Below are 14,050 nucleotides of genomic sequence, written 5' to 3'. Positions count from 1 at the left end.
TTTCCAGCTCTCATAAGACTTCTTTTCTTCAAACGCCGGTGGGACTCTGTAGTTAATGTTGTTAGCCATCCTCTGCTACCATTGATAAGTCAAAAACGACAACCTTCTTCTTTGTAATATGAAACTTTATATCAGTTGAACATAGCGTAAAACAACAACCTGGCCACTGCCATTGATTCATATAGTTATCTGTGAGTCAAACTAAATATAATGCCTCAACTCCTAAAATGTGTGTGTGGACGTGTGTGTGTGTGTCTGAGCGAGGGAGGCATCATTGTGCTTAGGGGTGGGCGATATGGAAAAATATAAAATATAAAAAAACGATAATTTATTCATGCGTTTTTTAGGGTTATTGTTCAAGTTACTTAACAGAACAGAACAGAACATTTAGACCAAAATACTTGGCCAAACGAAACCGTCGTTCTACAAAAGTACAAATCAAGGTATAGAACTGCAAATCATAGAACGTACATTCACTGTGTCACGACGACATCTCTCAATATCGTATCGCCCTCCCCTAATTTAATTTGTGCTCGCTCCAGATCCCCATCTCTGCGTTGGTGTCGTTCGTGGAGGCGCTGGAGGTGGGCTACAGCAAGCACAGGAACCCCTACCACAACCTGACGCATGCCGCTGACGTCACGCAGACTGTGCACTACCTGCTGCTGAAGACTGGCATGGTGGTAAGAAGCAGGGACGTGCACACATAGACATCAGAACTGGCCTGCTCTTTTACCGGTCTGTAAAACAACTGCCCTCTCCAGACCACGAATGCAGCATTTACTACGGTGGAAGAAATGCCTCTCCTCTTCATGCCATACCGGCGGAAGGAATGCAACATTCAGGAGAATTGCTTTTTTCCCCGAAGTCTCCTGAACTTGAACGCAGCATTTTGGGTTGAACAAATTTGTTTTCGAAATCCACGTCGCACGCCCGCATCTCCAGTAGATAAAGAGTGCTGCAGGGTTGCGCCCTGAAAATAGCAGATCATAGCCGATTTTTTGTCCAAAAGTGCCCTCTTATGGGATTTCAGCCCCTGCCTCGCTAACATTCTCTGCACGTCCCTGGTAAGAAGAGCAGTGGTGGAAAGAAAAGTGCTCACATGTGTTTTTTCTCTCTCTCTCTCTCTCTCTCTCTCTCTCTCTCTCTCTCTCTCAGCACTGGATGACAGAGATAGAGATACTGGCCATGTTTTTTGCGGCAGCCGTCCATGACTTTGAGCACACAGGCACCACCAACAACTTCCACATTCAGACCAGGTATACCATCCTCTGAGTTATACAGACGGGACCATTATGACAATGTCATGTAATGTTGATTTTTACAGCAAAGTTTGATTTTAGTTTCAGTCATAGTCTTTGGAATGAAACTTGATTTAGTTTTATTCATATTGTAGTCAACTGAAATGTTTTCGTGTTAAGATTTTAGTCGACTAAACCTAGTTGATTTCGTCTCTGATTTATAATGATGATGATCAAAATACGCTGAAAACTCATAAAATGCCACTTTTGTTAAAGGACGAATTCACCTCTTTCCAATCTTCATATAGTTGGTGCTCACTAATGTTCATGCCAAAATGGTAACATTTTGTTTCTATTTGGTCCGTGTCTCATAGGAGGGCTGTAAACACTTCAGAAACCCGCCTACCAGTGTCATAATCATTAAGGAGGAATAAAAAATAAAAAATACAAGATTTCAAAATTCGTATTTAGATTTTCATTAATGTATTTGGCTTCCATTATAGTATGCTAACTTTCCAGGAAGTCAGTGTAGTCCGGCAGCCGACAGGCTTCTTTTGTTAAAAGCGGGAAATTTGGTATATAGTCTTTTTTATTGGCCTAAAATATTGTCTATATATATATATATATATACATTCATGAGTTCACTTGCTGACCGGCTGTTAGTATTGGGCAATCTTTTTTATAGGGGTTTCTTATGACCCTACCATTAACATCCTGTCAAAAATGTCAAATTTAGCTTTTGCTTTAGGTAGCATGTGACATGTCAAACTAGGGATTTTTCATGATTCTGAATCCATTCCAAGCATTAGTTTTGCACGAAATACACTCCTTGGGCTAAAAGCAGCCATAGCCACTTGCCCAAATGTGCCCAAAATGTGCTGACCTCATCACATTTGTCATGATGTCTATGGCCGTTTTAGCCCAAGGAGTGTATTTTGTGCAAAACAAATGCTTGGAATGGATTGAGAATCATGAAAACCCCCTAGTTTGTGTTACCAAGTGGGATTGTAGATCTGCTGTTTGTCAGTAATTAAACCTTTAAAATTACATACTGGACATGAGGCAGACTTGCAGGTGAAAAATAAGGTTTAATGTGTTCCAGGCCTGGACAACATAGGTGAAATAACTGAAGAAAAGAAAGAACTCAAACAACAAAACATAACTTAAACAGAGAGGTAGTGGTGTCAACCTCTCGCCATGGCAGCCCATCCTCTAGTCTACTGAACCATTTCCCCTTTATATAGACTCCTGACTCCACCCCTGGCTAAGCAGTCAGCAAATCACAAAGCATTTAGCAACACCCAAGACGCTCCCCCTAAAGCAATCAATCAGAGCTCTCTTCAGGAAATCAAGGCAGCGTCCCAATTACAGCCTCTGCATAGATAAACAAGTATGTTAGATTCACATGTCACAGCAGAATGTGCACCTTCTGTGGGACTGAGAATCAACCTGTTACAAATACAATACAGCAATATAAAGCAAAAGGAAAGTTTGACATTTTTGCCTGCCATAGGATGTTAATGGTAGTGTCACAAGAAACCCCTATAAAAAATAGACAGTATTTTAGGCCAATGAAAAATACTATATACCAAATTTCCCACCCGTCACCTCGGCGGCTGATGAGATGTTGGCGACACTAGGAGGCAACTATTAGATGGTTTAATTAGTCTTTCGGCCCTATACCCAGGTCGTATACCCAGCCCTATACCCAGGTCGAACGACCGGTTTGCACACCAGGACCACTGTGGGGCTCCTAATATAGTGTACTTACCCTTGAATTCTTTTTTAAACCTGCTGACACTTTTGGAGTTGGCAGGTCAGATTTGACCCGTGATTAATTAACTCAACCCAAAATACCCAAAAGATTATTATTGTTTTCTCCCCCATAGTTGAGTTACTGTATGTATTCATATCCATGTAAACATTATTTAAAATATTTTGGTTTAGGGTTTCCTTTTTCAATTAAAATCGTTTTCAATTATAAAAATGTTAAAATTCACTCTGCACATTTCCTATAATGAAGGCTTTAACTTTAAAATTGACATTTGCGTGTTATGGGTCAAAACTGACCCATATGGTAAAAAGTAATTTATTTTTCATGAATCCAAACTTTATTTTACTCTTAACACGATGGACGCCAGATCGCCTCGTCAGATGACTGGTTAAGATTTAACCCCGGAAGTCGCCAAACCGTCAGATGGCGTGTAGGGTTATATGAGTACCATGCAGCCGAAGCTCAACACTAACCTTCCGTGCTGCCCAGGCTGCTAGACAGGGCCCATGTTCTTCCCATCGTGAGGATCAATGCACACGCCTCCCATAAGGATCCACTCATTGTCGTTTCTTTGTTGCTTGTTTTCTCTGAAAAATACTCCAAAGTTGCTGTTTTAGTCCAAACCGTCCGGCGTTCAAGATGTAAACAGTGATTTCTGATCGCATCGCGCCAGCCATGTTACTGCTTGTGGTGAAACCTGAGACATGCTGCTCGAAAAGGTTTTTGCGCCTCTACTCGTTGTATTGGGCTGTATTGACGCTAATAGAATGTTTTATATTGGCTTAATTTAAGGTAGCCTAATTGCTGTTCACGCACCGCTCGATGGTGGAAAGGCAGGCGGTTTATGGTGTAAAACTTGTCATTGTTTTCCAGGTCGGACACGGCCATCTTGTACAACGACCGCGCCGTGCTGGAGAACCACCACATCAGCGCTGCATACCGCCTGCTGCAGGACGATGACGACATGAACATCTTCTCCAACCTGCCCAAGGACGACTGGAGGTAAGAGGGATGGTGCTATAAGAGGGTGTTCTGGAATATTTGGGGCAGAGGTCTCATGTTTCGGAATTGTCATCCAGGGTGTGTGTGTGTGTGTGTGTGTGAGACAAACAGGATAGATCAGAGGATCAGAATGATAGAGCTCTATTCTAAAATTAAGTTCTGTCAGAGTGGCGGACTGGAGGAATTATGAACTCTCTCTCTCTCTCTCTCTCTCTCTCTCTTTCTCTCTCTCATCCTACAGAGAGCTTCGAGCTCTGGTAGTAGAGATGGTCTTGGCCACAGACATGTCTTGTCACTTCCAGCAGATCAAAGCTATGAAGAACTTCCTCCAGCAGCCTGAGGCGTGAGTATCCTGCTCACCTTTTGGGGGAATGTGTTTGGTCCGACGTACTAACAGTCCTACAGGCATGAGTCCATCACCCTACCCAAAACCCAACCCTAAACCTCACAGGAAGCCACATGTTAGTTTTAACCTGCCATGGGTTGGTTTTAACTTGCCACCCAAGTCGGGAGCCACAGATGCGTTTTAACCCGCAGCACAGGACATAACCGGCAGTGCTGGTCGATGTTGTCGAACTAATCCTAATAATAATACTTACAATTAATATAACGCTTTTGGTACCCAAAGTCCTTTTGCAATTTATTTTTATTAGAAAAATTAACTAGATAAAAAAGTTTAAAAGGTTAAAAGCTATAGGTGTAGAAGTAAATGTACCATAAAAAGAAAATCTAAAATAATTAACTATTTACTGCTGTTATAAAGAAAACAAAGGTAAGCTCGTCTCAACGTCCTCTCAGTGTCCTTATTGACAGTAAAAGTACATTGTGAAAGTACATCTTCTAGCTTTGCTTCTACAAACAGCAGCAGCAATTAATGCCTGTCGGACTGTTAGTATGCCTAACAAACGTATGCACCGATACCAACAGTCAGACACACTCCGCAAATTTGTAACCAGCCGCACTGGTGATTTTTAACCCGCAGCACAAGTGATTTGTAACCCGCAGCACAGGTAAATGGTAACCCGCAACATAGGTGATTTTTAACCTGCAGCACAGGTTTGTATGACTAATGACTGTAGGACTGTTGGTACAGTATGTCTAACCAATGTATGCACCCCGCTGGTCACTGTGTCCTCCAGGATCGACAAGCCCAAGGCGTTGTCTCTGCTCCTGCACACCGCAGACATCAGCCACCCTGCCAAACACTGGGACCTGCACCACCGATGGACAACCTCACTGCTAGAGGAGTTCTTCAGACAGGTATGCACGGGACCCTAGCCTCACTGCTAGAGGAGTTCTTCAGACAGGTATGCACGGGACCCTAGCCTCACTGCTAGAGGAGTTCTTCAGACAGGTATGCACGGGACCCTAGCCTCACTGCTAGAGGAGTTCTTCAGACAGGTATGCACGGGACCCTAACCTCACTGCTAGAGGAGTTCTTCAGACAGGTATGCACGGGACCCTAGCCTCACTGCTAGAGGAGTTCTTCAGACAGGTATGCACAGGACCCTAGCCTCACTGCTAGAGGAGTTCTTCAGACAGGTATGCACAGGACCCTAGCCTCACTGCTAGAGGAGTTCTTCAGACAGGTATGCACGGGACCCTAGCCTCACTGCTAGAGGAGTTCTTCAGACAGGTATGCACAGGACCCTAACCTCACTGCTAGAGGAGTTCTTCAGACAGGTATGCACGGGACCCTAGCCTCACTGCTAGAGGAGTTCTTCAGACAGGTATGCACGGGACCCTAGCCTCACTGCTAGAGGAGTTCTTCAGACAGGTATGCACTATGCACAGGACCCTAGCCTCACAGCTGGAGGAGTTCTTTACAATTTACAATACACAATTTAGGCATTTAGCAGACACTCTTAAATCCAGATTCCAGAGCGACTTACAGTAAAGCAGGAACAATAAATGGAAATAGTCATCAAGAATCATAAGCAAGCTTATGATTATCCTAATATCCTAATATTATATATCCTAATATCTGTCTAACAGTAGATTTGTGTAGTGTAGTGTAGTTTCATGTAATGCAAGACTACAGTGATTAGTAGGCCTAATGCCATCATCTGGGCGGGTGAGTCATCAGTCGTGTAACTTTCCCGACGTTAAGCTGTGTAAAATAACAGCAAAGCAGCGTACACACACTGACCTTGATCCTCCTGATCTCCATGAATGATGGCAGCCTGTCCATACAGAGGCCAGAATGATGGCAGTCTGTCCATACAGAAGGCCAGAATGATGGCAGCCTGTCCATACAGAGGCCAGAATGATGGCAGCCTGTCCATACAGAGGCCAGAATGATGGCAGCCTGTCCATACAGAGGCCAGAATGATGGAAGCCTGTCCATACAGAGGCCAGAATGATGGCAGCCTGTCCATACAGAGGCCAGAATGATGGAAGCCTGTCCATACAGAGGCCAGAATGATGGCAGCCTGTCCATACAGAGGCCAGAATGATGGCAGCCTGTCCATACAGAGGCCAGAATGATGGCAGCCTGTCCATACAGAGGCCAGAATGATGGCAGCCTGTCCATACAGAGGCCAGAATGATGGCAGCCTGTCCATACAGAGGCCAGAATGATGGCAGCCTGTCCATACAGAGGCCAGAATGATGGCAGCCTGTCCATACAGAGGCCAGAATGATGGCAGCCTGTCCATACAGAGGCCAGAATGATGGCAGCCTGTCCATACAGAGGCCAGAATGATGGCATCCTGTCCATACAGAGGCCAGAATGATGGCAGCCTGTCCATACAGAGGCCAGAATGATGGCAGCCTGTCCATACAGAGGCCAGAATGATGGCAGCCTGTCCATACAGAGGCCAACAACACAGCTGGCCTTCTTCATGCTCTTATTGAGCTTGTTGATCTGATTTGATCTGCTGTTGTTTTGTGATCTCTAGGGAGACAAAGAGGCGGAACTCGGCTTACCCTTCTCTCCACTGTGTGACCGCAAGTCTACCATGGTGGCCCAGTCCCAGATCGGTAAGTCTATACCATGGTGGCCCAGTCCCAGATCGGTAAGTCTATACCATGGTGGCCCAGTCCCAGATCAGTAAGTCTATACCATGGTGGCCCAGTCCTAGATCGGTAAGTCTATACCATGGTGGCCCAGTCCTAGATCGGTAAGTCTATATCATGGTGGCCCAGTCCTAGATCAGTAAGTCTATACCATGGTGGCCCAGTCCTAGATCGGTAAGTCTATACCATGGTGGCCCAGTCCTAGATCAGTAAGTCTATACCATGGTGGCCCAGTCCCAGATCGGTAAGTCTATACCATGGTGGCCCAGTCCTAGATCGGTAAGTCTATACCATGGTGGCCCAGTCCTAGATCGGTAAGTCTACTATGGTGACCCAGTCCCAGATCGGTAAGCAGTATAGTGGACAGTAGTAGCAATTTACTTAAGTACTGTACATTTACATATTTTTACACGCACGCACACACACACACACACACACACACACACACACACACACACACACACACACATGTTGGTAACTTTTTTAACTACGGTATGTTTTTATCTGTCTTGTTGTCTGTCGAACATGTATGAGTCACAGACTGAGGGACTGCAGCCAAATGGCAATGGATTCTTGGTGTGTGTGAGACAGTGTTTCTGTGTGTGTGTGTGTGTGTGTGTGTGTGTGTGTGTGTGTGTGTGTGTGTGTGTGTGTGTGTGTGTGTGTGTGTGTGTGTGTGTTCTGCAGGGTTCATTGACTTCATTGTAGAGCCCACCTTCAGTGTTCTGACAGACATGACGGAGAAGATCGTCGCGCCTCTCATTGACGAGGCCGATCCATCTGGGCTGACTGTCCTCAGACGCTTCAGGTGACTGATATTTAACCTAAACACTAACCAGCTGTGTACAGTAACTAAGTAAATTTACTTAAGTCAGTGATTCTCAACCCGTTTAATTTCAAGGACCCCCAGTTTGACATGCATATTAGTCCACAGACCCCCATTTAATGGCATTTCTATCTCTGGGACCCCAATTTATATTGTAAAATCAATGTTAATTTAACTTGTGTACAAATGGAACCAAATGGACCCTGTCCCTAACAGACCCATAGCATAAGGGTACATTTGGTTCCAAACTATCATTTAGCTGGGGGCTCCCTGGAACTCCCTCAAGGACCCCTGGGGGTCCCCAGACCCCAATTTGGGAACCACTGACTTAAGTACTGTACTTAAGTACTACCAATTTGCAGTACTTTTACTTGTACTCCACTACAATTATTTGATAACTTTTGATTATTATATTAACCACCTCCGACATTTCGGTCATTTGAAAATAGCCAATCTACAAGCTCACAATGTGTTGCGATGTGATGCATTGTGAGATTGTAGATCTGCTATTTATAAAAGCTTTGTATACATAACTTTGTGACATTCTGCATCATTTTGAATTTGGGACTTTTACTTCTAAGTATTTCCACATTGCAGTATTGATACTGTTACTTAATTCAAAAAATCACACCTGTGTGAAGTGAGTGGTGCAACTCCGTGTGGGGGTCCCCGGAACTAATGTACCTTGGGAGCTGGGCCGGTTCCGGTGAGCCGCCCCACGTCCGAAAGGATTGAGAAATGTACTGTACTGTACTGTACTGTACTGTCACACCCAAAATCATCACAGTTAATATGCGTGTGGGTGTTAGGCTGCAAAACAGTGATACTTGGTGGTGAAAGGTGGTGAAAACCAACCAAACGCCAGCCAAGGACCCAGCCACACACAGAGCTCCGGGGGCAGTGTCTTAATTGTACAGGGTTTGATGAGGGCCCAGATAAGGCCGGGTCTTAATTCCCGGGCGTGTTGAGAACTCTAGTTTTCGCCGGCTATCAGGGGTGGCTGCAGCAACAACTTTGGGGCAATAGAGTTTGAATGGACAGGTATCAGTCAAAAGGGAGACATCAAAGAGGAACAGGTCAGCTCCATATGTCAGAACAGGTCAGCTCCATATGTGGAGATCTAAGGGTTTGAGGTCAGATGTAGAATTGCTGGCCAGCTCATAATTATATGCAGATGTAGGTGACGATCCAGTCCTCTCCATGTTCATTGACTGTTGGTCTGTGTTTGTGTGTGCGTTTGTGAAGCAGTTTGAACAGCGACAGTGGAACCAGCGAGGGGAAGGGTTCCAGTGATAAGAGCCAGGCAGGGTCGGACTCGGAGGTCAGCAGTGGTCTCCACACGGTGGACTTCAAAAGCTTCAAGAGCACCTGGGCAGACGAGGTGCACCACAACCGAGACAGATGGAAGACCCAGGCTGACAAAGGTCATCTAAAGCTCTAGCATTCTTTAATGTTCTTTGATGTTGTTGAATAAAATGCAGTGTTTTCTTTTTGAGTGGTGCAACCACTCCAAGGAACAGCAATGTCCGTGTTCACCTATGTACCTATGTGTCCGCCTATGTGTTAATGAACACCAGTATAATGAGTACCAGTAGGGGCGCTGTTTGCCAGAAACGGAGAGAGAGAGACAGTGCTGCACTGTTGCCTGCTAATGAGAGAGAGAGAGAGAGAGGAGGGGGGGGAGAGGGGAGTTGCACCACTCGGTTCACACAGGTGTGATTTTTACTTAAAGGACCACTTTTCAACCTTTTTCCAACTTGATTTGTGTCTCATAGCTAGGAGGTCTGTGGGCAGTTCAGAAACCCGTCTTGCAGTGATATTTTTTAACGATGCGTCACAATGCGTCACGATTTGTGAGCTTGTAGATGCCATTTAATATATATACGGTGGCACAGTCGGTAGTGCTGTTGCCTCACAGCTAGAAGGTCCTGGGTACGCTGTGGCGGGCACTGTTTTCTCCTCACGTCATCAGTGCCCATACCCGAGGCGGGGTTGGCGAAAGGGCCTTTCTGTGTGGAGTTTGCATGTTCTCCCCGTGTCCCCTAGGGGTAGGTGCCGGCACAAAAAACATGCAGTAATCCTGGTCTCTAAACTACCTGGCCAGCCAGGGCGCCTGAAGGAACTGGTCGGAATAACGTGTTCCTTCCTCACGCTACGGCCGGTCGGGGAAACTCTCCCCTGTCAGGTGGAAAGAAGCAGCTTGGACTCCACATGCATAGAAGGAAGCATGAGGTCAGTCCGCTGCCCCCCCCAGGTTGGAAGAGGAAGTGTAGCGCCCAGGATTACATTAGATAATTGACACTGGGTGAAAGAATGGGTTGCAAAATTGTGGGATGAAAATAATAATAATAATAATAATTATTATTATATACTGTACATTTGAAAATTGGACATTCTGCACAGTGAGGACTTTTTTATGTCAATACTTTTGTACTTTTACGCAAGTACATTTTTAATTCCAGACATGTACTTCATGTCATAGAGTAGTTCCACACTGCAGTATTGATACTTTTGATTAAGTAAAAACAACCGAGTACTTTTTCTTTCTCCACCAGACCTAGAGGAGAAAACCAAAAATGCCAATCAGGTCAGTCAGGATGAGGACAGGCGGGACGACAGAGAGACTGCTGCATCCGGCGACCAATCAGAGGACAAGGAAGAGAAGACAGGACCGCATGAGACACAGGAGGAGGAGGAGCAGGAGGAGGAGAGGCAGGGGCAGGTAGGGGGCGCTAAGGAGTAGGGCCATGGTATAAAGCAAAATAAAATCTGAAAATGTAATGATGATGTTTTAGGCCGACCAGCTGAAGAAATCACTGGCTGACTTGGCTGAGCTGGCTTTTATGACATTTCTGAGACCATTTCTGGAACTTTTCAAATGCTCTTTCATCTTAAAATAATTTCAGTCAGGACAACTCGGATGGAGTATATATTTATTGAATATAAAATGATCAATATAATTACTTGCGCAAGCAGAGCGCGCAAGTAATCGTTTCGCTTGGTCTCTTCGAAGTGAAGCCAAGTTTTCTTCAACGGTAAATCTGTGCCTGGTTTGCTGGGACTAGTTACAACATTACGTCATCCTTGAGAGAGTACATGGTGTGTATATGACGTAATGTTACAAGTTACAAGTTACAACATTACGTCATATACACACCATGTACTCTCTCAAGGATGACGTAATGTTGTAACTAGTCCCAGCAAACCAGGCACAGATTTACCGTTGAAGAAAACTTGTCTTCACTTTTTGGAACCAAGTAACCACAGTATACTGCTAATCAAATTACAACTACATACTCTGTATGTAGTTGTAACTAGAAAACTACATACAGTCTGTGCCTGGTTTGCTGGGACTAGTTACAAGTTACAAGTTACAACATTACGTCATATACACACCATGTACTCTGGTCCCAGTTCACAACGATGACGTAATGTTGTAACTGGTCCCAGCAAACCAGGCACAAACCTACGGTTGAAAAAAACTTGGCTTCACTTTTTGGAACCAAGTAACCACAGTATACTGCTAATCAAATTACAACTACATACTCTGTATGTAGTTGTAATGTGATTTGTAATTTGTAAATCTGTGCCTGGTCTGCTGGGACCAGACTACACAGATGACCATATCTCTTACGTCATCACTGAGAGCTAGTCATACATATACACACCATGTACTCTGGTCCCAGTTCTCAACGATGACGTAATGTTGTAACTGGTCCCAGCAAACCAGGCACAGACTTACGGTTGAAAAAAACTTGGCTTCACTTTTTGGAACCAAGTAACCACAGTATACTGCTAATCAAATTACAACTACATACTCTTGTAATGTGATTTGTAATTTGTAAATCTACTTTTTTTTTCATCACATATCAATGATTCATTTTTCTGTAAAAAAGTAGTTAGGTAGCAAATAGTTACACGTAATGATTATACATTTCAAACGTTCCTTCACAGAGATACTGAGATGTGATACTTTCCAGCGGTCGAAAGTACTTGCGCGCTCTGCTTGCGCACTAGTAGGCCATTTATGGCCTACTAGTGTGCAACAAGCAAGTATGCACTCGGCAGAGTGCAGTTCTAGTTTATTATGGTTTGGCGATGAATTAGAATTAGCTTTTTAGGTACCCAGATCAAACGCATCAGTCCCCACCATAGGGACTCCGAATCCCCCGTACCTAAACAGCAGATCCAATCATCATTGTCACGAGCTTTGCTGAGGGTAATGACATGCCCACAGAGTAAATTATTTGTATTAAATTATTGATTATCCTTTTATTTTGTATAATCAATTGCATTGTTTCATATAACTGTCAAGGAGCGCCTGGAGGAGCCCACACAACAAGAAGGAGACCTGGAGCCCATAGCGGCCCCTGGGGGCCCAGAACAGAACGGACACGGAGGGCCTCAGGAACCAGCAGGCAATCAGACCAGCTCACAGCACAACCAGCATGATCACAATGGTATGGTGTCCTAAAGTAGAACAGTGTGTGTGTGTGTGTGTGTGTGTGTGTGTGTGTGTGTGTGTGTGTGTGTGTGTGTGTGTGTGTGTGTGTGTGTGTGTGTGTTATATAAATTATGTATGTATGTATTGTGGAAGGTCTGTGACCAATGAACAGGCGGAACAGGGGCTTGCAGCAGTTTCAAACGGCTTTTTATTTGTTTAGCAGGAAATCATATGGCAGGCAGGAGAAAACCCCACATAGGTTTAGGGCAAATTATATTCCATACAATGTTTGTTTCACAGGCGTCTTCCACAGCCTGGAGAAGAATGAGAACAGAAGATTAGATTTCAACTCAGGTTCATACAGTCTCTTATAGCTCGCTCCTCACTGGAGGGCTCTGTTTTAACAACGATAAGACGGGACGGGGATCCCTGGATTCGGGTGATAGCGGGGGTTCAGCTCCGAAAGAGCGCAAGCCTTCAAGCCGTTCCCGGTGTATATAATGAGCGCCTGTCTGCCAGACAGGACTCAATGCTTTATCAAGAATTATAGGTTTCTTTCCGACCTTGTTATTTTGGAGTTTCCGCGTCACCGTCGCTGTGGCGGGCTGCCTTCCTCCTAAGAGCCTGTGGTGAGAGGAGAGTGACAGTCAAGACATGCAGGAATATACACATACAGGAATGGGTGTTTGGTGGAAGTGTGTGTGTCTTCTTACCCCCCGACGGTATGTGCTGTGCGTTCCTCCGTGAGCGTGTGTGAACCAGCCGCTGTCAGACTCAGACTGAATCTTCCTTTTTATATGACGGTGTGGCCGATTGCTGATTTGGGTGTGGTCGTTCCATCATCTCAATCTGGCGGAGAAGGAGATTCGGCACGTAGACATTCCCTACTATGCGGCCGAGGGCGGGCCTAACTGCCCGAGGCAGCGTGACAGCGTGTCTGGTTGCCCTGGCAACGCACTTACCATCGCAGGGTGTCGCTAGCGAGACCCCACAGTGTATGTGTATATATATATATATATATATATACATTTTTCGCCTTAGTATTAGTTGATGTCATATTATGCATCACGATGGAAAACCGCTGTGTGTGCTATAGCTTAAATTTGATGAATGCGTCGTTCAACACTCGTCACGCAAAGCTTACATTTATCTTAACCCCTTTGAACCCATACATTAAGTATAGAGTCCCTATCAGGGCTCCAGTGACGTTCCTGTTTTCGCTCTACATTATCTTTGCTGAAAATAGCTGACAACGTGTCGGACTTACAACGCATCGTGCTTTGAACTTGTCGATCTGCTATTTTCTTTACTGGAATGTTTTACCCAGAATACGGCAGCTGGGCTTTTTTTTGTATGTGTATGTGTATGTATATATATATATATATATGTATATATATATATATATATATATATATATATATATATATATATTATATATATACACGCATGCACACACACACACACACACAAAGAGTATGTTAATTGTTCCATAATAACCTGAAACTTACTTATCTACTTCCTCCTGCTGTCTGTTTCCAGGCAACGCCGAAGCCGGCGACCTGATCCGCTTCCACAAAAAACCCAGCTACTGCGCCAACTCCTACCGCCCCCTACTGTCCAAACTGGGAGAGGTTCATCCCAGGGGCCTCATTGATGCCAGGGGCCCCATTGATGCCAGGGGCCCCATTGATGCCAGGGGCAAAGCCAGGAGACTGCAGACCATCTCCTTGCGCCGGGGGAAGTGA

The 14,050-nt window shown here is 44.8% G+C and overlaps 1 protein-coding gene across 1 annotated transcript in view; it reads left to right on the top strand.

Moving 5' to 3' along the window:
• Positions 1-14,050, top strand: part of LOC308322252 (dual specificity calcium/calmodulin-dependent 3',5'-cyclic nucleotide phosphodiesterase 1A-like) — a gene marked incomplete at both ends in the record, with an annotated part of 36,816 nt that extends 22,766 nt beyond the window's left edge. The window contains 11 exons of the mRNA XM_080773448.1: positions 543-683; positions 1,159-1,259; positions 3,889-4,017; positions 4,259-4,360; positions 5,157-5,277; positions 6,918-6,999; positions 7,723-7,843; positions 9,110-9,285; positions 10,417-10,583; positions 12,177-12,321; positions 13,845-14,050. Coding sequence (XP_080629574.1) covers positions 543-683; positions 1,159-1,259; positions 3,889-4,017; positions 4,259-4,360; positions 5,157-5,277; positions 6,918-6,999; positions 7,723-7,843; positions 9,110-9,285; positions 10,417-10,583; positions 12,177-12,321; positions 13,845-14,050 — 1,491 coding nt within the window. The remainder of the gene's footprint in view (positions 1-542; positions 684-1,158; positions 1,260-3,888; positions 4,018-4,258; positions 4,361-5,156; positions 5,278-6,917; positions 7,000-7,722; positions 7,844-9,109; positions 9,286-10,416; positions 10,584-12,176; positions 12,322-13,844) is intronic.

The sequence above is a fragment of the Protomyctophum bolini genome (assembly GCF_963924005.1).
Source record: "Protomyctophum bolini genome assembly, chromosome: 10".
In the NCBI taxonomy this organism is placed as follows: Eukaryota; Metazoa; Chordata; class Actinopteri; order Myctophiformes; family Myctophidae; genus Protomyctophum; species Protomyctophum bolini.
Note: the sequence above shows the minus strand (reverse complement) of the source record. Positions and strands in the feature narration are given on the sequence as shown.